This window comes from Balaenoptera ricei, chromosome 21 (genome assembly GCF_028023285.1).
Source record: "Balaenoptera ricei isolate mBalRic1 chromosome 21, mBalRic1.hap2, whole genome shotgun sequence".
Classification (NCBI taxonomy): domain Eukaryota; kingdom Metazoa; phylum Chordata; class Mammalia; order Artiodactyla; family Balaenopteridae; genus Balaenoptera; species Balaenoptera ricei.
The window spans coordinates 33234790-33255369 of record NC_082659.1 but is presented as its reverse complement, the minus strand read 5'-3'; the positions used below and the strand labels follow the sequence as shown (position 1 = coordinate 33255369).

Below are 20580 nucleotides of genomic sequence, written 5' to 3'. Positions count from 1 at the left end.
CCCCAAACTGGAGAGTCTGATAGCAGAGCCCTAAAGGGCACCTACAAAAGACCTGAAGCTAGCATTACACTTAATGGTGAAAGACTGAGTGCTTTCCCTCTAAGTGCAGTAACAAGCCAATGATGTCTGCTCCCCCGGCTTCTGTTCAACCTTGTCCTAAAGGTGCTGCCGGTACAATAAGGCAAGTAAGAGAAATAAAAGGCAGCCAGCTTGGAGAGGAAGAAGTAAACTGTCTTTGTTCACAGACAACATGATATAGATAAAAATCCAATGGAATCTAACAAATGAGTTTGGTAAGGTTGCAGGATACAATTTCAGTACATAAAAAAAATCAATTGAATTCTATATACTAGGAATGAACAAGTGGAAATTGAAATTGAAAAAAGAATACCCTTTATGATAGCATTGAAAAAAACTGAAACACTTGGAGCTGAATCTGATAAAAGATGTGAAAGACACACATTGAAAACTACAAAACGTTGCCCAGAGGAATTTAAAAAGACCTAAATAAATGTAGAGATACACCCCTGTTCATGGGTCAGAAGACTCGATACTTTGTCAGTTCTCCCTGAAACAATCTATATATTTGATGCAACCCCAGTCAAAATCCCAGTAGGCTTTTCCGTGGAAAGTGACAAAGTAGTTCTAAAATTCATATGGAAAAGACCTAGAACATCCAAAACAGCTTTGAAAAAGAACAAAGTTGGAGGACTTACACTGACTTCAAAATTTATTACAAAGCTACAGTGATCAATACGGTGTGGTATTGCCATAAAGACAGATAAGTCAGTGGAACACAATAGAATCCAGAAATAATAAAACCACACATATAGGAACAACTGATCTTCAGCAAAGGTGCAAAGGCAATTCAGTGGATAATCTTTACAGCATGGGTGCTGGAACACTTGGATATTCATATGCAGAAATGAACTGGGATTCACACCTTACATCACATAGAAAAATTACCTCAAAATGGATCATAGATTAAATGTAAAACCTGTGACTATAAAAATTCTTGGTTAAACATAAGAGAAAACCTTAGAGATCTTGGATAAGGCAAATATTTCTTAGGTGCAACACCAAAAGTACAACCCATAAAAGAACAAATGGATAATTTGGACTTCATCAAAATTTAAAACTTCTACACTTTAAAATGCACTGTTTAAAAAAATGAAGAAAAAAAAGAACAAGCTACTGATTGGGAGAAAGTATTGGCAAATAATCATCTGATATAGGACTTGTATCCACAATACATAAAGAGCTCTCAAAACTCAATAATAAGAAAACAACCCAAGTTTTAGAGTGAGCAAAAGATTTGAACTTAACTCAGAAGATAGACAAATAGCAAATAAGCACACAAAAAGATGCTCAGCATCATTAGTCATCAGAGAAATACAAATTAAAACTATAAGTAGATAACGCTACACATCTATAAGAAGAGCTAGAATAAAAAACAAAAAAAACGAAAAACATACCAAGTGTTGAGGAGGATGTGGAGGAACTGGGAGCCCATGTGCTGCTCGTGGGGATGTAAATGGGACAATCACTTTGGAAAAAACTTTGGTTGTTTCTTAAAAAGTTAAACATATACCTACAGTGTGATCTAGACATTCAGCAATAACAATGGATGAATTATCAATATATGCAACAACATGGATGAAATTAGGCTGAGTAAAAAAAAAAAACAGACAAAAATGATTCCACACTGTATAGTTCCATTTATATAAAATTCTGGCAAATGCAACTAATGTATGGTGACAGAAAGCAGATTAGTGGTTACCTGGGAGTGGGGTGTCAGAATGAAGGATTACAAAGAATCCTGAGGAAACCTTTCAGGGATGATGAATGGCCCTTCTCTTCACTGTGGTGATGGTTTCATGGGTGTTTCCCTGTATCAGAAATGATCAGATTATCTACTTTAAATATGTGGATTTATTGTATGCCAACTATACCTCCATGAAGCTATCTTTAAAATATATTAATGGCAAAATCTAGTGAAAGGACCACTCTCACTGTGTTCCTTAAGCAAGTTGCTAAATCTCTAGTTTCCTAATCTATAAAGCAGGAACAATGTTGTCGTGACAATTAAAAATAACATGTTGGATATACGTCACATGAAAGAGAGCTCAATTAGTAATGGTAATAATAGAATAATGCTTTCAAGAAGAAAAAAAATTATGTGATTATTAAATGTTCTGCTCGCAGATATCTGGAGAGATTTCTGTAGAGGGTTGGAAGGCCTTTGCCCTGGTTTCCGAGTTAGGTCACAGTTTCACGTGCAGTGACTTGGTGTTACTGTCGTGGGAAGATCTGACCCACCCATTTCCCCCACCACCCTCCTCCTCTTTGTCCCTCCTAGTTTGGCCAGAGCTGGAGGGGTCCCTTTGTCCCTGTCACTGCACAGCCCTACCCCCAGCCAACCCCCCCTCCCCCCCGCCATGGTCTGTTTCTCGTTCTCCTAATTTTGGAATCCGGAACCACGTAGACTTGTAGAGATCAGTCAGGAGGAAAACTCTCCGGAAGGATTACAAGGGAGAATGAATGTCAAGCACGTGGCCTGGTTGCCGGCACCTTGAACACCTGTAATCGTTAGCAATTTCAGTTTCACTGCATATGGGCTAGGTCATCGGTTCTGGCTCCTGTGTCCCCGTCACATCTGAAAGCTCTGCACTGGGACAGCATAGACAGGTTCCCTGTTCTTGGAGTTGAGAGTCATGCGAACCAGGACGGGCTCAAAGATGGGGGAGTCCAAGGAGAGCTGGAGTCGTTGGGAAAACGTCGTGAAAGAAAGAGGACAAAGAGAAACTGTCGTGTGTGTGTGTGTGTGTGTGTGTGTCTGCGTGTGTTTATAATCCCCAACCCTTTAGCATGTATGGTACCTGGCATGGAAGCAGACCTCAGTTAATATTTTCTGGTTGAAGAAGTGAGTGAAGGAGGACAGCTGAGTTCTGTCAGAAGCAGAGAAGCTGGAGGACAGGAGCTGAGGCCCAGCTGGGAGTGAGGAGGGCCCGTCTGGCCAGGAGAGAGGTTAAGTCGGACGCAGGGGTGGGGAGCAGTGAGGGCTGAATGGCAGGATGAAGATTGCGGACACTGGGTTAGGGGCCTCTCGGGACGTGGCAGGAAGGTCCCTGGAGACCCTGCAGGGGCAGCCCCACCCATGCCCAGGGTCCCCTTCGGCTCTGCTGGATCTTCAGAGGTTGTGGGCACACACCTGCTCCCGGGTCCCCAGACAGGCTGGGCCAAGTGGAGAATCTTGCCTTCTAGGCCCCCTCAGACTGGCACCTGCTCCGAAGGGGAGGCAGAGGCCCTCTTCCCCTGCTGCAGGGACCGCCCCCCCCCCCCACAAGCTGGAGGAGAGCAGAGGCACCACCCAAGGGAACCCCGTCCATAACACGCACACTGATCCCACACTTAAACCTGCTGCCCCCTCAGCAGCCTGGTCTGCACACCAGACCCAACCAGGAGACTATCAGGGACTTTGTGTCCGAGCCCGTCCCCAGGGAACAGGCTTTGCTGACCACAGGGCTGCGCGGTAGGGGCCCGCTGGCTCCCTTCCCCCGGGTCACAGCTGACCTGGCCGGATTGGCAGGCAGAGTTCTGAGGAAACAGCGTTGTGCCTGGGACCTCGTGCGCCCTCTGACCTGGCCTCCTGCTGTGAGCCCTGAGGACCCTCCCTTGTGCCACTTTGGCTCATTCACGGTTCCTGGAACCCATACACCGCTTGCGGATAAGTGACTTCATCCCAAACCTAGCGGTTTCCCGTTGGACCACCGCGCCGAGGTCTGTGGGTGCTCGGTGTGCTCGCCAGCCCCCCCAGGGCTCGGTCACCGACCCTGGCCCGGGGCTGCCCCCTCCCTTGGAGGTGCGTTCCTAACAGAGCCCCCAGGGGCTGTGCCCAAGGGGCGCTGGTGCAAAGCGAGAGCAGCCCTGCCTTCCGCGCGGCCGCTGAGCAGTGGCGCTTTCACCTGACTGCGGACGGCTCGAGCTCCAGCCTCTGGATCAAGACGTCTTGATCCCCGCTCTGGACTGGAAGAGAAAGCATTCCAACCTCTTCTCTTTGCGTCCAGCAAAGGAGCCCCCTCCCCGCCCTCACCCCTGGCTGCCCCCTCTTCCTCAGCCCCCAGAGCCTTGTTCTCTTGCCCGGGTGCCTGGGCAGAGGCCACAAGGCTTGGGAAGGCCCGCACCGCCGGAATGCGCATGCGCGTCAGTGGCCGTGCCTGTGCGCGCGTGACCTGCACGTGAGCGCGAGTGATGGAAGGTCGCAGCTGGAGCATGTCGCCCTCTGTCTGCCCATCCAGGTTACTCCTCGCTGCAGGACGAGCTGCTGTCCCCCGCCTCCCTGCACTATGCGCTCCCCTCTCCGCTGCGCGCAGACCAGTACTGGAACGAGGTGGCCGTCCTAGACGCCATCCCCTTGGCGGGCACGGAGCATGACGCCATGCTGGAGATGTCTGACATGCAGGTGTGGTCCGCGGGCCTCACGCCCTCGTTGGTCACTGCTGAGGACTCCTCTCTGGAGTGCAGCAAGGCCGAGGACTCGGACGCCACCGGCCACGAGTGGAAGCTGGAGGGGGCGCTCTCCGAGGGACCCCAGGGCCCCACGCTGGGCTCTCTGGACCTCGTGGAGGACGACACAGTGGATTCAGATGCCACAAATGGCCTTATCGATTTGCTTGACCAGGAGGAAGGTCAGAGGTCAGAAGAGAAGCTGCCAGGTCATGAGAGGCAGGAGGACTCGACAGGTGCAGGGCAGGGCTCAGGGAATGAAGTGTCTCTTGTTTCAGGCCAGCAGAGGGTACAAGCCCACATCACAGAATCCCACACCGTGAGTCGGGTGATGGACTCCAGCCAGGACAGGTAAGGGCTGGGCCGCCGTGCGGGATGCTTTTCACCGTCCTGGGCTTCCGGGGGATACTGTGCCTGGCAGCGAGTGCAGAGGGAACTCGGACGCCGCTGTCCCCCGACCCTGTGTTCTAAACACACTGGAGCAAATAAATTCAGTAAGGCGCCAGCTCGCCTCTGAAGCCACCCAGCCCGTGCTCAGGCCTCTGTCTTGTGAGAGTGGAGCTGTCTGCAAAGGCCAGTCCCTCCCCCAGAACCACACCCCACCCCCCACCTCGCCAACCCCATCTTTCAACCAGCAGGAGAGAGGCTGAGGGTGTTGGGAGAGGGGAGAGCATCCTTGGGAGAGAGATTGTAAGGCTGGAAGAAGCCACGTCCCTGAAGTACAGCTGAGCTGGGTGCTCTGGGCCCCCGTCGCTGTTGTGTGTTGATTGCTGAAATCAAACCATATTTGGAAACCTAGAAGCACCAGGGCCCAGGGAAGCTATGTGTGCAGTCACACAGCCTGCGTGTGACAGAGCTGATAAGGCTGCCCTTTCTACTTACACCCTTTTGAAGGAGTGAGGCCGGCAGGCTTATCAGGGGCAGGACGGAGCTTCAGCTGTTGAAGATGGTTATTCTCCTGGGTAGCACCTTACCACACTTCCTGCGATGAGAAGGCCTGTGATGACAGGTCCAGCAGCAGGATGCCCGTTGGCAGTGCAGGCAGATGGCCTGATGCCCCTCTGGGACACAGAGTCCCCAGGCCACGTGCATGCAGTGGACGTGGGCCACACTCCAGCGCTGGGCTGACTGCAGAGGGGGGCATGGAGCGAGAGAGACAGACAGTGACAGGTATGGCCTTGGCCTCTGGGCCTGGCACAGGAAGGGAGTGGCAAAGGCCCTTTCCTCCGTGTTGCTTTGCTGCCTGAATTTCCCTAAAGCAAGGAGATAGTTCCTGTGCTCCCAGAAGGCTGTGGCCACCCAGGGAGCTCAGATCCGGCCAGGCCGTGGGAAATCTATTCTCATTTCCTCTTCCCACCCGCATCCTCCTCCCAGAAGCCCGGGCAGACGGCCCTTCCCCAGGCTCCACGCAGTGTGGCCCGCATCCCCCAGCAGGAGGGAAAACAAAGTCGCTTAGGAGACAAGACAGCAAGGATTCATTTAGTGTCCCAAACGAATCCTTCGATGCGTCAGGAAAATTGGGCACACTGAGCTGTGAGGATTCAAAGTGAAATCCGACCTTCCAACCACTGGCGAGTGCCATTCACTCAACAAGCACTGATTGGATGCCCCTGTGTGCCGCCCACTGCACCACTGTGACAGCAGGGTCCCTAGACAGGGACCAGAGGCCTGGGGGCCAGGCCTCGGAACGTTACAGGATGGCTCTGTGACCTGGGTCAGCCCTCCCGTGGGGACAGATGAATTTCATTCACTCACTCAACAGTGTGTATTGAATGCCTACTGTGTGCCAGGCCCCTGCATGACGTGCCTCGGAGCCTGGGTGTGGCATTGAGCAAAGCAGATAGTCTCTACCTGCAAGACGTTTATGTTCTAGTGGGGAAACTGACAATAAAAGCAGATAAAGTAAATGGAATTAAAAGTAATTAAAAGAGAGATGCTAATTAATGCTAAGTGCTAAACAGAAGAATAAAGCAGGGAAGGGGGTGGTTGAAATCATAGACGGGGCGGGCAGGGACACCTGAGAGTGACTCACAGGAAAGACATAAAGGAATTCAGGTGATGAATGATGTGAACGCCTGAGCGGAGCCAGCAGAAGGCCCAGCCAGGGCAGAGGCCTCGGAGCAGAGTGTGACCCGCACATTTGAGGGGCGGCGAGAAGGTGCCTGTGCCTAGAGCAGGGTGATCACGGGAGATGAGGTCAGGGAAGTGATGGGGCCGGACATGTCAGGCCTTGGGGTCCTGGAAAGATTGGCATTTCCTGGGTGGGATGGAGAACCATTGGAGGGTTTTGAGCAGAGGAGCGATGTGATCTGGCCACGGCCGGCCACAGCCAAGGGTAGAGGCAGGAAGATGAGCTGGAAGCAAGAGTCGATGGTGACGTGGACCAAGATGGTGGCAGTTTGGTGGCCAGGAGTGGTCGTGTTCAGGGTGTGTTTTTGAAAGTTGAACCAAAAAGGTTTCCTGGCAAATAAGATGCAGAGTGTGAGAGAAAGAGGGACGTCCAAGACGACACGGGTGTCCTTGACCTGACACCTGGCGGGACGAGGTTGCCATCTACTGCAGTGGGAGGACGGCTGGAACAGGTCCGGGGAGAAGACCCTAAGTGTGGACTTGGCCGGGCTGCCCATGTGATGCCCATCAGAAACCCCAAGGACAGACGTCGAGGAGGCAGTTGGACACGCACACCTGCAGTTCAAGGAAGAGTTGCTGGGGACTCACATCTGGGATTAAGGCCACGGGTTGAATGAGCTTGTGGAGAACGTGGGTGTAGACAGAGAAGAACTGAGTCTGGGGCCTTCCAGGGTCAGAAGCCAGGGAAATTAGGAGGATCCCGCAAAGGATGCTGAGAAGGAACGGCCAGAGAGGGAGGGAAAAGCAGGCAAATGTGTCCCGGAGGCCGTGGAAGAGCCTGCTTCAAGGGGGAGGGGTGATCATTTTGCCAGCTGAGCCCAGGCGTGAGGACCATGCGGTGGGAGTGACCTGAGGGGCTGGAGGGTGGTGGGTGGGATGACGGGTGTTGGGACTCCGATGACCGGACCGTGAGCCACGTGCCTCGGGAGCCCAGAGCGTGGAGCCGTCCATTCACAGGACGGGGCCCGGCACCACTGGTGTCCGTGGCCCTCTCCACCGGGATAGCAAGGATGGCCCACGCGGGCCCCTCTGGACAGGGCAGTCGCTGTGCGATAGCTCACGCTCTCCCGACCTCCAGTGGGCAGTACAGGATCCTTCCTGGATGGGCCAGGGCTCTGGAGGGGGAGGGTCTCTGAGAGCAGAGACTGGGGGTGACTGGTGTCCTCGGTCTCTTCCTGGGCCCCAGACTGCAGGCCTGGGATGCGGAAGGCTCCATCGTCTCCTATCTGCAAGAGGCCACACGAGGCTCCTGGGGGGAGGAGGCCCCGCAAGGCCCACACTCCTTCCAGAGGACCATCAGCAGGTCTTGGGAGCACGAGGAGGTCCTGGGCTCTGCACCGGAGCGCGCACACACGGAGCAGCCCGAGGCCGACAGGGACCGGAGACCACAGGGCCCCAGGGAGTGGATGCAGGAGGCTGTCAGCACCTTCTCCCGCCAGGTAAAGGTGAGAGCCCCCGGGGAACCGCCACTAATGCTCCAGCCAGAGGGCCGGGCTCACTTGCTCAGGCCCCTAGCTGGGCGTGTTTTCCGGCTTTAAAAGTTGTGGCAGTGGCTTCTCTTTTTCTCTTTCCACATGTCTGCCTCCTTGATCCCTGAGAGGGAGGGGAGGGGCTCACCTTGATGGAGCTCCAGAGACTTCCAGGCACCTCCCCTCCACTGCCCTCCAGATGCCCAACGTCACAGGGTCAGAGGTCGGCTTTGCAGGGCTGGCACCAAAGCCGTAGTTTTGTTTGCTTTCCTTTTCCGTCGTGCTTTAGGAAGAAGGGCTTAGCACCAGAGACCTGGAGGCCAGGCTAACTCAGGTCCCATCGTGTCTGTAGGGCCGAGGACCAGCCACTCTCCCCGCCCCGGGTTCCCTCGTGTAAACGAGGTAGAGAAACGATTGTCGCCGGGGTTCACTGGGGACTCCTTGCCTGTGCCGGTGGGCTCCCCGGGTGGAACAGGCTGGGACCGAGGGCGCGATCCCAGCACAGGCTCCGGCTGCCTGCACCCTCCGCCCTCCCGGCCTCCCTTCAATCCTCCCTACTTATTTATTTTATTTATTTGCTTTTATCTTCACTCCCCATTCCCATAGGCATCATTTTAATGTGGTTTTGGAAACAGTTTTATTATGAAAAATTGCAAATAGATACCAAACCAGACAGAACAGTCTGTCACCTTTGCGCACACCCAGCGCCCAGGCGCTGCCACTGCCTGCTGGCGGCCCCCCTGGTTTCATCGCCCCCCCCCACCCCCGAGGGGTCCCCCCACGTTATCTTGACGTTAATCCCAGACATCTTACGAATGTGTCTTTTTTTTTTTTGAATGTGTCTTTTTAATTCGCGCGTTTTTGTAAAGTTCGCGTCGCTGCTCTGTGCACGTGTGGTTTTAACACGTGCGTAACAATGTGCTCCTCGCCTCCCTGGTTTCTTCTCTTCGGTCAGCATCGGTTCCTCATCCTCCCTCCCCTCCACTGCCCTCTCCTCCCCTCCCCTCGCTCCTTTCCGAGCCCGAGCCTCGAAGGCACCTCTGAGGACCCCAGGACCAGGCAGGCTCCACAATGACCTGGGCTGCTGGCTGCCAAGTGCTGCCAGGAATTAAACAGGGTAGTATTTAGAAGGCGTCCCTGCCGAGTCCGCACCACCGACAGCTGAGCGGCTGCACCCATTTTTTAACCCCAGGCCACCCCGTGTGTTCTTGGCCGTGGGGCTGTTCCGCGGGCCCCTCTGCTGCCGCTCCCAGTATCGAGCGCTTGTCCCAGAGCACAGATGGCCCCCCTCCGGGTCTGTGCCCCACCCCCGGAGTCCTGGGGAAGGAGCGTCTCTGCAGTTGGCTTTGGTGAGTGGAGGCCTGGAGAGGAAGCAGGACCACCCCGGGGGACCGCGAGAGAAACCCTCTAGGTCATTTGGCCGAACTGCCTCATTTACAGATGAGGAAACTGAGGCCCAGAAGGCCGACGTCAGGCCCAGGGAGTCTGGGACCTCCTGATCCCCAGTCCCAGTGAGCCGGCACCTTCCTGTCTAGGGCGGATGGGAGGGTAGGTGAGCTGTTGCCTAATCATCTGCCGGGGCTCCAGGGGATGATGATGAGCCCTGTTTAAGGTGACGGTTTGCAAAGCGCCTATTTGCTAGTATTTCCAGTGAGTCTCAAAAACCACGGGGTCGGGGAGTGGGGTATAACGGGGGGCCTGAACCTGCAAGGCAACCAGTCCCTCTCTGCGGCCCCCGTGGGCAGCATCTGACCTTGAACTCCTAGGCTGGGCTCAGACCCAGGGCTCTCGTGCCCCCTTGCACGTGTGGCTTCTGTGTCCCAGGTGCTGTCTTGTGGAGATGAGGTAGGATTGTGCCGGGGTCGCAGCTGGAAATCTGACCCTCGTTTCCTTACTCTTTCACATAGCAAGTTACCAACCTCTCCGTGCCTCCGTTTCCTTTGTGTGAGATGGGAAAATCAGAGACGCGATGAGGGGTGCTGCAGGCATAACCGAGTTAGTGTGTGAAACGCACACAGAGCCCCTCCTGGGCAGCGGGCTGCGTGGGGTGTTTGCTGTCACCGCCCCTAGCGGTGGGCTCACAAACCGTGCGACCTCCCGGCACTCTCAGAACGGGAGGAGAGCTCCTGAACCCGCCCCTGTTTGACCGCCGGGGAAACCGAGGCCCAGAGAAGGCGCCCCGCTTCCCTGAGCCCCACAGCGGGAAGCCGCAGGGTCAGTGTGCCGGGTCCAGATCCTGGTTCTTTCTGCCACGCCGGCTGCAGCCCAGAGAGGCACGGCCTGATCCCGAGAGGGGAATTCCTTTCAGCCGCAGCTGCTGGGCTGCATTAGGGAGTCGGCTCTGCAAAGGCGAGTTTAATGCGCATGGTTCCTGCCCTGGTGTTGACAGCCCAGCCTGGGAAGAGCCTTTAAGGACAGGCCTTAAATAGACACACCAGTGGCACGCTTGCATCTGGGGTTGCTGTGCCGCGTAAGCGGGGACCGAGGCCCGAGGGGCTGAGGGAGTTGCACGGGCTCCCAGGGCCCTCCCTGGACGCCTGCACTCCCAGGGCTGGGCCTGAGCAAGTCACTCACCCGGGGCTATTTTTGAAACAAACCCTGCACCCTCCAGGGTGTTAGCCGGCCCCATGCCATGAGCGAGCGGGGTGACATCATTCTGATCATGGCAGTAGCAGCCCAGGGACACACACAAGTAGCCACGTTCTACAGACGTCTTACTTTCCCAAGTCCGAATGGGACAGTTTTCCTGGACAGAGCTGCCTCTAGCTGTCACAGGGCCACCGGCCCCTGCAAGCTCTCAGGGCTGGTGTCGCACCCGGTGACTTTAACACGCGCCTCCGGCGCCCAGGACACGCACACCTGCCTGCTTCCTTCTAGCCCCGCTGGACAGCCTGGCAGCTGGCTTGGGAGCTAAAATTACTGGAGCCTGACGTCACCCAGGCCGAGGGCAGAGCTGGGCTCTCAGCAGGAGGGCACTCTGGCGGCAGTTCCACTAGGGGCCCCGCAGCCTCCCTCGCGGGGAGAAAATGGAGGGTGTCCCAGGGGGCCTCCGGAGTCCCAGAGGAGAATGAGAGGCTGGACCCCTGCCTGGTGGCCCCCTGGCTGCGCAGGCCCTGGAGGGCCAGACTGGTGAGGAGGTGAGGATGTGGGCCTTCATCACCCAGCTCCTGGTCACCCTGGTGCTGCTGGGCTTCTTCCTGGTCAGCTGCCAGAACGTGATGCACATCGTCCGGGGCTCCCTGTGCTTTGTGCTGAAGCACATCCACCAGGAGCTGGACAAGGAGCTGGGGGAGAACGAGGGCCTGAGCGACGACGACGAGACCATCTCCACCAGGGTGGTCCGGCGCCGGGTCCTCCTGAAGGTAACCCAGGAGGGGGCAGGCCGGGGCTGCGGGCGCCGCGCTGGGATGTGTAGGACGCCTGCTGGAAGAGAAGGCCAGGCGGGCCTCGGGTGGAACGTGCGGGGCCAGAGCTGGGCGGCACTCACTGCCCGGCCCACCCCCGACTCCCCGACACGGCAGAGAAGGCTCGGCTCTGGGACTTGGGAAGCCGGCCCCCTCCTGCTTCTGTCCCCAGCCAGCTCAGTGAGGCAGCAAGTCACCCTCAGGGCAAAGGCGTCTGGGGCAGGGGGTTCTTCCCTGTCAAGTGCCGTTGGAGTAGAAATCGGGGGCCTCCCTCCCTCTCCGTAAAGCCCGCATAATCGCCCCTGTTTTGCCCACCCCCGCTGCTGTGGCAGCGCTCCTGGGAGCCCAGGGCTCCCTCCGGTCCTCGGGCCCAGGACCCCCCGGGGTGCCCCTCACGCAGAGCCCGGTTTGGCGGCCGAGTTGCAGTTTCCTGCCAGGGTGGGGACTCGTGGGACTGTGGCTACTGCTGGCGCTACTTTATTTCTTCATCCTCTGTCCTTATTCCCAAATGCCTGCTTATCAATCTCGAGTTTTCTCCCTTCCTCTAATTCCAGGGGGATGAGCTTCAGGATATTCCAGGGGAGCAGGTGACAGAGGAGCATTTCACAGATGAGCAGGGCAACGTCGTCACCAAGAAGGTGGGTGCAGAGTCCCCTGGAGCTGGGCAGAGGCAGGCGGGCTAGAAGCTTGAAAAGGCGGTGGACTCACCCCCAGCTTCTTGCTGCTGCCCTAACAGAGGGGTAGACACCTGCCGCAGTCCAGACGTGACATTCCTTACAGCCACTTGGCCTGATTCAGCCTGAATTCAGCTCCTCCTACTGGGTTCCAGAAGGACCGGGCCCCATGGAACACCCCAAACCTAGTCCTGTGATGCCTGGCCCTGAAAACAGCTGTACGACAGCAGTACGGGGTTCCCTGTGGGCCTCCTGAGATAAAAGGACGTGGGAATGCATGGGGTTGGCAGTAGGTTTACACCAGGAGACGTGGTTCTGCCTAACAGGTGCTGGGCACGGTGCTAGGTGTAGGGCAGAAGGCAGACCTGTGTTGCTCCGGGGCTCATGCTAGGTCAGAGCAGGACCCCGTCTTCCCTCCTGCACGGGGAGCTTCGTGCTTGTTTGCGTTCTCACCTCCCACTGCTCGCACGCGGTAGGTGCAGAGCAGACCGTCCTTGGAATATTTGGATGCGTGAATAGGGAACAGGTGGACCCAAGGGACAGGAACGCCCTGCCCTTCAGGGGCTCACAGTCGTAAGGGGAAGACAGAGGGCGTAACTTCCAGCACACCAGGAGGCAGGATGGACCGCCCTGGGCTAGAGATAGAAGTCGGGGAGCGGGGAGGGGGTTGGTGAGACCCCGATCATCCATGAGCCTCGCTAAGAACCCCCCGCAAATTCCAGCCCCTCTGAGGCTGCCCAGTGTGAATTCCCCACCCGATGGGGGGTGAGAGGCCGTCCCTGATCTTGGCCGCGCAGGGAAGGGCACCTGGGGACAAAGGCTGCTTCTGACCCCCCGCCTCGTTCCGCGACCTGCTCTTTCCAAGCTGTCTGGCCGGCTTCCCCAGCCCCTTCTCCCCTCCCTCTATGCTGCAGGTCATTCGCAAAGTTGTCCTCCACATCGACCCATCCGGAGCCGATGACACCCAGGAGCACGAGGAGGTGATTTCTGAGGGGCCCCTGGAGGACCCTAGTGAGATGGAGGCCGATATTGATTACTTTATGACTCACGCCAAGGTACTGCCCGAGCTGCAGCCTCCCAGGCCCTCGCTCTTCCGAGGGGCCGGCCCGTGACTTCTGCTGCCCTCTGCACCAGCCCCGTTGGGATTCTCCTCTCACTTCTCTGCTCCCCCTCAAGCCTCCTGCCCCTGGTGGCACTGTTCCCACCACCTCCGTAGGGGCGCCTGTGTTCTCTTGCCATCTCTGTGTGTGATCTGTCCTGCCTTGTGTCTGCACTGCTGTCTCCAGGTGGAGCTGAGAGGGTACAGTAGCCTGCAGCCGGACCTGATAGAGGGCAGGAAGGGGGCTCAGATAGTGAAGCGGGCCAGCCTCAAAAGGGGGAAACAGTGATCTCGAGCCCCTCCCTGTGGAATGGCCTCTTTGGAGGTAATGCCGTCGTTCTCCATCTTCTCTGCATGGCCTGGTCCCCCACGACGCCCCGCTGAGAGGCTGCGGACTTGCGCACCCCTACCAGCCTCCTCCTAGAACTCCCTCCCCTCCCAGCCCCTCCCCGCTGCCCAGCATGACACGGGAGGACCAGGCACCGCTGTGGGCTCCAAGCACAGACTCCCACCTGCTAACGGCACCTCTGAGCTCCATTGCCTCCGAGAGAAAACAGCAGCGTCTGCTGACCTGCTCCTCGGCAAGCGCAAACATATAGATTTGAAAAAGTTCTTCCATGAGTGCGAAGCACTCGGTACATCTCAGTAGGAACGTTATCCTGGAAGCCCAGCAAGGGGCTCTGGAGGAGGAGGGGCGGGGCTCTGGAGGAGGAGGGGCGGGGCCCCGGAGGGTGCAGTGGGGTCTGCTCGGCTGTGCTGTTTCCGTGCACGTGGCCAGGAAGAGCTGGACAGGGAGAGGCCTGGAGCCCAGCTGTGCCTTGAACCTTGAACCCAAGGCTCCCATCCTCCTTGGTATTTCCTGAAGCATGTCGCGCCCTTGCTTTCTAGGAAGAGGCGAAGTTAACAGGAGGCTGTGGGAGCACTGATGGCTGGGGGGCAGGGGCGTGATGTGCAGGGAGGGAGGGAGGGAGGCCGAGAAGACGCGGCAAAGGCTCTCCAGCGAGCTGAGCAGTGCTGGGGGCTTCGGGGCCAGCTCGGACCTCCGTCCTCCCTGAGGGGTCCTGTACTGAGCTGCCCCGAGGCCCTTCGCTGTGCCCAGCTCGGGCCAGCTCAGTACCGGGCGCGTCGGGGTGGGAGTCGGCCGGAAGCAGGAAGCACGTGGCCCCAGCTCCCGCTGGCACCGGGTTGTTGTCACCTACACCCCCAGGGCCTGGCTCTGGGCCCGCGGCCAGCAGCCTCCCCTTCCGCATTCGGCAAAAAGCAGGGCCGCCGCCTCCCGAGCCCCCAGAAGTGCTGACTCGGGGCTTCCCTCAGCACTTGGGCAAAAGAAAAAGGTCTGGCCGATCCAGTTATAGGATAAAATTAGACCTGACTTCTCAGCAGCTTAAGGAGGTCACAGTGTTAACCCCCGCACTGCCAGGGGTCCGCCGGGCTGCTGGTTTAGGACATCAGCTGTGATCAGTCCTGGAAATAGTCCAAAGGTGCAAGTAATTCGAAAATCCAGAGAGTGGAAGGAAAAGTACACTCTTGGGCCTTATTTTTCTTAGGGCAGAGACAGAAGCTTTAAATTCCAGCTTCTGTTTGGCTCAGGTTCTGCTGACGTTCCCGAACAGGAGAGAGGCAGCCCAGAAGCCAGGCGAGGGGAAAGGAGGAGCCTAGACATTTTTCAAAAAATGTTTCTGTAGGTGATCTGCAAAGTGGCTGAACCCCCGCCAGGGGATGTGGCTCCAGACCACCGGGCGTGGGTGTCAGGGACGCGGAGCAGGGCAACCGGGCTGCAGCACAGGGCCAGGGCCTCCGCCAGGAAGAGGCCAGGGGAGCGTGCAGTGGGGACAGCGGTGCGGAAGCCAGCGTTCGGGAGGGACAGCCCGGGGGACAGCCTGCCATGCTCTACCCTCCGAGCAAGACAAAGACCGCTGAGGGCTCTCTGGTCCTCCGTACGTACTGCCTGCCACTCGCAAGCGTGCACGGTCCCCAGCGTTGACGGATTCCGAATGACTGCAAACGTGCGAATTCGCCTACTAGCTACAGTTTATTGCAACCCCAAACGCAGCACCCCCAGCACTTCCCGCCCGTGGCCTTTCAGGGACGCGCACCCAGTGGTGAAGCACCGAATGCCCTGCGTGCCTGTTCCCAGCTGAGGTCAAACAAGGAGGCCTTCTTTCTGTCCCCATTTCAGTTCACACTCTGAACAATTGCCCTTTTTGCAGTCTATTCAGTGTCACGGGGTTTTTTTTTTTTTTGCATTTTTGTGCTGTTTGTTGGTGATTTCGCTGTTTGAAATGGCCCTGCTGTCTAGTGTTCCTAAGAGCAGCAGGGCTGTGATGGGCCATGCGTGGGAAGTCCGTGTTTAGAGGAGCTTCGTTCAGGCACGAGTTATAGATCTGTCGGACATGAGTTCAGTGTTACTAAAGCAACAGTATACAGTTGACCCTTGAACAACTCGGGGGTTAGGGGCGCCAACCCCCAGGCAGTTGAAAATCCCAGCACTGCCCTCTCTGCCTCAAAAGCGAAGGAATTGATGAATGACTCACCCCCGGGGTGGGAAGCTGAAACAGCTTGGATAGAATCCTGGGGTCAAACTCTAGTTCTTTTATTTCTATGTGTTGTGATCTGTAATCCAATACAAACTTTTCCCCACACTTAGTTCACTTAAAGATCTGTAAAATGAAAATGCAGATACTGTATTTATTGGAAAAAGCCAATGTATAAGTGGACCTGTGCAATTCAAACCCACATTGTTCAAGGGTCAATTGTACATGAAATATGTTGTCTTTAAAGAGAGACACACAAGGTTGTGTGTTCATTGGTTGACAAAACTGTTGTGACCAGAGGCTGGCAGGAACTCTGCACTGTACTTTCCTCGGGAGCAGTGGTCCAAGTATTGGTTAATTCAGGGCTCCTGGCGACTTGAGAGAACATGCCTCCTGCGAACAAGGGGAATTGACTGTTTCAGAGAGAGTGAAAGTGGGTTGGGGCTCAGGGTCCAGGCCTGGCTCCTCCAGTTTCCAGGTTACCTTACATGTTGTTTCACTCCCTAAGCTTCCCTCTCCTCGAGGGAGGATGAAATTAGTCCCTCTGTGTGTCACACTGGTGTAAAAAGGCTTGAAAATAACCAGGGTAACTGTGAGGTTGGCTGTGAGGAGTAAGGAGAACGGTGTATTCTGGCGCTCAACCAGTTGCAGGTCTTACGTGTAGCGTGACCCGGGGCGGGTCAGTTGACCTCTCCAAGCCTGAGGCGCCCCAGCTGTAAAGTGGCAATAACGCCGATATTCCCTTTGTACGGCGATCGATGGGTTTCTGTTCGTGAGAGGCTTTCTGAATTGTCAAGTCCTAATCCACCAGTTCTCAAAGTGCCATCCACATCACAGTCACCCGAGAGTCTGCTTAGGATGCAGACTCCTGGCCCCTGACCCACACCTACCGAATGACAATTCTGGAACTCAGGATTTGGCCGCAAGCTCGAGTGATTTTGATGCAGATTGAAGAGTGGGTTATCAGGACCAATTCTGGTTTTCCTTCCCAAACCTCCCGGAGGTGCCGTGGCACAGTTGTAGAATTTACACCTAAAGGGTGAGCAGAGATGAGTGATGGCGACAGTGTTCAAAGCCCTGGAACGCCCCAAAGGGCCAAACACCCCAATCCTAGGCGCCTGTTCCGATTCCCCTGCAGTCACGCCCAACCTTGGGAAGGACTTTGCAGGAGGCCCGGCGTGTGGGTGAGGGGTGCTTTCTGGTTGTACTTAAGCAGTTAGAAAATAGCTGTGGAGTCAAGCCTGATGGTGTGCAGCAGACAGTAGCAGCTGGTGGGTTTTGCTCTAGTGCCCAGGTACGTAGGTCCAAGAACCAGGGTGTCAGCGCTGCCAGAGGACAGCAGGTAGCAGGCAGCCTGTGTCCTTGGATTAGAGGCACCTGGCCGGGCGCTGGGTGGCACCAGCCATGAGATGGCTCTTGTTGTTTTCTTGTTTCACTTTTTAAGAGACACTTTCCATTTAGGCACTGTGGTTGCAAGACCTGTGTTGGCTCTGACTAAATAGAGTATTTTAGTAAATTTGAAAATTAGTCTATTAGTAATCTCAATAGGAGGAGGCAAGGAGGCCAGGGGTCGTGTTTTACTTTTGCTCTTTTAAGCGGCAGTCCACCCTCACTCGCCAGCTCCGGCAGGTGTATCAGAGTCTGGGGCTGCAGGAGAGAGGAGAGAGGAGAGAGCCGCAGATGCTGGCGGGGGAGGGGGCAGGTGGCACAGCACAGAGAGATGACACAAGGAAAAAAGCCCGACCGGCACAGCCACTAGGAGCGGCAGGAGGCTCTTTTCTAAGCGTTTATAGGGTGAGACCGTGTCCAGGGGCACCCAGGGCGGTGGCAAGAGTACTGGACGCAGCTGGAGATTGCAGCTCTATTAGAGTCTAATAGACACGCACTGTATTCCCACCCCTGCTGCTGCCCCGATGCTCCCGCCGGGCCCGTCCCTGCGCCTCCTGGAGCCTCAGCTCACCCAGAGATGGGAAGAACGGTTATGCTAGAATGATCTCTCAGCCTTGAACTTTCTCCTCTGCTCTGTGTCCAGGCAGAAGAGTGGGAGGGAGATGGTAGCCTGTCTTCCCCAGGCTCAAGCTTTCATAACATCTCCTATGTGAGGCGTGCTTATTTAGCGCTGGGGTAGGCACTCTGGGGCTGGTAGAAAGGGTAAGGGCTTTGCTCTTGCCCTCAGAGTGTTTATACTCTAGCCAGGGAAGTAAGCAGACGAGAGAGGACAGACAGGACAGGGCATTTCTGGAGCCCAAGCACGGCGGCATCCAATACCGCTCAGTGTCCTGAGCGCTTCCTAGGTCGTTAGCTCTCCAACATCACAACAGTCAAACGAGGTGCGTCCTGCTACTGCCCTCGTCTTACAGCAGAGGAAACTGAGTCTCAGAGAGTGTAAGTAACTTGACCGAGGCCACACAGCAGGAAATTGGCAGAGACAGGATATGAACGCAGGCGGACCGGCTTCAGAGTTCACACTCTTAACTGCACTCTGAGATTGCATGCAAGGCAGCAACAGGAGAGGACAGATAAGGGGAAGCTGAAGTCTTCAGGAAGGCCTTGTGGAGGAGAGGTCTGAAGGGTGGTGGGCAGAACCTCAGCCAAGTGGAGACCGGATGGTGTCCTTGACGGGGGAGCCGAGGACAAAGGCAGGCAGTGGCGGGCGTGCGGGTTTGGACTTGGAGGAGGCGGCTTGGCTGGCAGTGATGGGAGAGTCCCCTCCAGGGCAACAGCTCGCTCAGGCCACGGCAGTAGAAGGCCTGGCCTTTCGCTCTGGGGAGGAGGAGCTTAGCCCCACCCTCCATCCCTGGGGAACCACTCAGGGTTGAGTTCCCCTTGATCACCTCCAGCCTCCTCCCCAGCCCCGGCACCTGTAGCAGCCACGACAAGCTCCCTGTCCGGGGACAGCTGTGCCTCAAGTGAGTTTCCACCTTTCTGTGTCACTTCCCACCCCACCCAGGAGATTGTCAGCTCCTCTTAATGTTAAGTCCCTGCAGACAGAACCCTGGGTGGCTGGTCTTGGAGATGGAGTTGCCCCCCCAGGCTGGAAGAGCAGGCCCCACGGGGTGGCAGGAGCCCTGTGTCGCTGTGATTCCCAGGCTGCAGAGTTGAACTTCACTTTGGCAAAGCTGCTGTCTTCCAGCCTAACATACATAGTCCCCTGGGGAGAAGCCATCTGTTTTTCAAAGATCTCTTTGCCCCAAGAGAGGTTGTCCATCCAAAGGGCATGGGGAGAGGAGCTCGAGGCCCCGACAGTAAGGGGTATGGACCAGAGCCGAAGAGGCGCTGAGGTCCCTTGAGGCCACGAGCTCCCGAGGCCATGTCTGCTCCATCCCCGGGTCCCCAGGCTGGCACACAGGAGACATCAATGCATGTTGGCTGAACCAAACCAAACAAGCCAGGGTGCTGCCACCGCCTAGCCTGGCCCTTTCTGGGCTCGAGCACATTGCCCCTCTCCTAGGTGCTGGGTACACGGGGTCCTCTCCCCAGGTGACCACGCGGGCACAGAGTACCCCACAGGAGGGTCTCCCGGGGAGCTCATCGATGGGCATGGAGCTAGTGGCAGCCTCTGCGTCGGGCAGTGGGATAAGGATGGCTGGTGTTTCAGGAAGGTCCGGGCCGAGCTCAGCGCCTTTCAGCTCCTGCCTGGCTTGGGGAGGCTGCTTTTCCTGACTCACCCCTGCCCGAGCCGCCAGCACAAAACTCCGGATAGTGGGTTTTTGCTGGGAGTTGCGCCTCTAAATTCTAAGTGACTCCTCTCTGCGTGTCCCTCAGGATCACACCTCGACACCCAACCCTTGAACTCCACACACTCCGCCACGCACCCGAGAGCTGGACCGAGGCCCCGGAAGCCGCGCACACGTCCCTGGAGGCTTACGGCATGACCTCTGTAAGGGACATCCTTTAGTCACCTGTTCGCATGAACGACCGACTGTAGACGCATGACCTACAGTCCTATCCTGCCTCTAGCGACGTTGGATCTCTTTCGGGAGTCTGGACGGAAACAGCAAGAGGGGGTAGAGAGAGAGGGGGACGTAAAACAAGCGCAGGAGAGCACCGAACGCAACAGCAAACAAGGGCTCTTTTGTGGCTGGGATGAGATATTTTTTTAAATCATTTCAATTTCGACTTGTTACAGGGTACTTTTTTTTCAACCTCATCTGTAAGAAATCCATGTGAGCTTCCTGGAAAGGAAAAAAAAAAAAAAAAGAAAACTAGACATGAAATCAGTTCCACACTTTAATCCCTTACCCTCATCCGCCAGCCTTCCCCACACCTCCACGCTCCATGTGTGACCAGCCCTGCCACTCCCCCGTGGACGGAACCTTCCAGAACGCTCTACATGGCATCAGGACACACACATGCATACACACACATGCATACACACACACACCCCCCTCTCCCCTCTGCTCAGTATACACACAGATTTACTGTGACATCCGGAGTTGTATAGACTCTCCTGTGGATAAACTGGAATTTTTTTTATGTTGTCGCTCTCTCTGCCAGTTTCAGTTTTAATCATCTTCCAATGGAAAATCATTACCTTCAGAGTGCATTCGGGGTTCCTCGTGTTAGGGACTTAAGACTCTGAGGCGAGGACCCCCAGGCTTAGCTGTAGGGCTCCGAGGGAGCCAGTGCCCATCCGAAAGGGTCTTCACTCTCAGCTGGGGGAAGGCCGGTGGCTGTCCCAGGATTGCACCAGCATGTTCAATAGAGAAGAGGTTTTCTATATCTTCAAGCACTTATATCATAGTCCGTGTTCAAAGTGTCAAC

At 56.1% G+C, this 20580-nt stretch overlaps 1 protein-coding gene across 5 annotated transcripts in view; it reads left to right on the top strand.

Moving 5' to 3' along the window:
• The window catches only part of ANK1 (ankyrin 1), a 96797-nt gene extending 76862 nt beyond the window's left edge, over positions 1-19935 (top strand). The window contains exons 39-43 of one of the 5 annotated variants that reach the window (XM_059909397.1): positions 4299-4857; positions 7823-8081; positions 12064-12147; positions 13098-13238; positions 19582-19935. In XM_059909397.1, the coding sequence (XP_059765380.1) occupies positions 4299-4857; positions 7823-8081; positions 12064-12147; positions 13098-13238; positions 19582-19608 (1070 nt within the window). In that variant the 3' untranslated portion in view covers positions 19609-19935. Of the gene's footprint in view, positions 1-4298; positions 4858-7822; positions 8082-11039; positions 11468-12063; positions 12148-13097; positions 13239-13469; positions 13608-19581 lie in introns of those variants that run through there. The other 4 variants (XM_059909393.1, XM_059909394.1, XM_059909395.1 and 1 more) reach the window with 4 other exon arrangements.
• Positions 19936-20580: the final 645 nt, after the last annotated feature.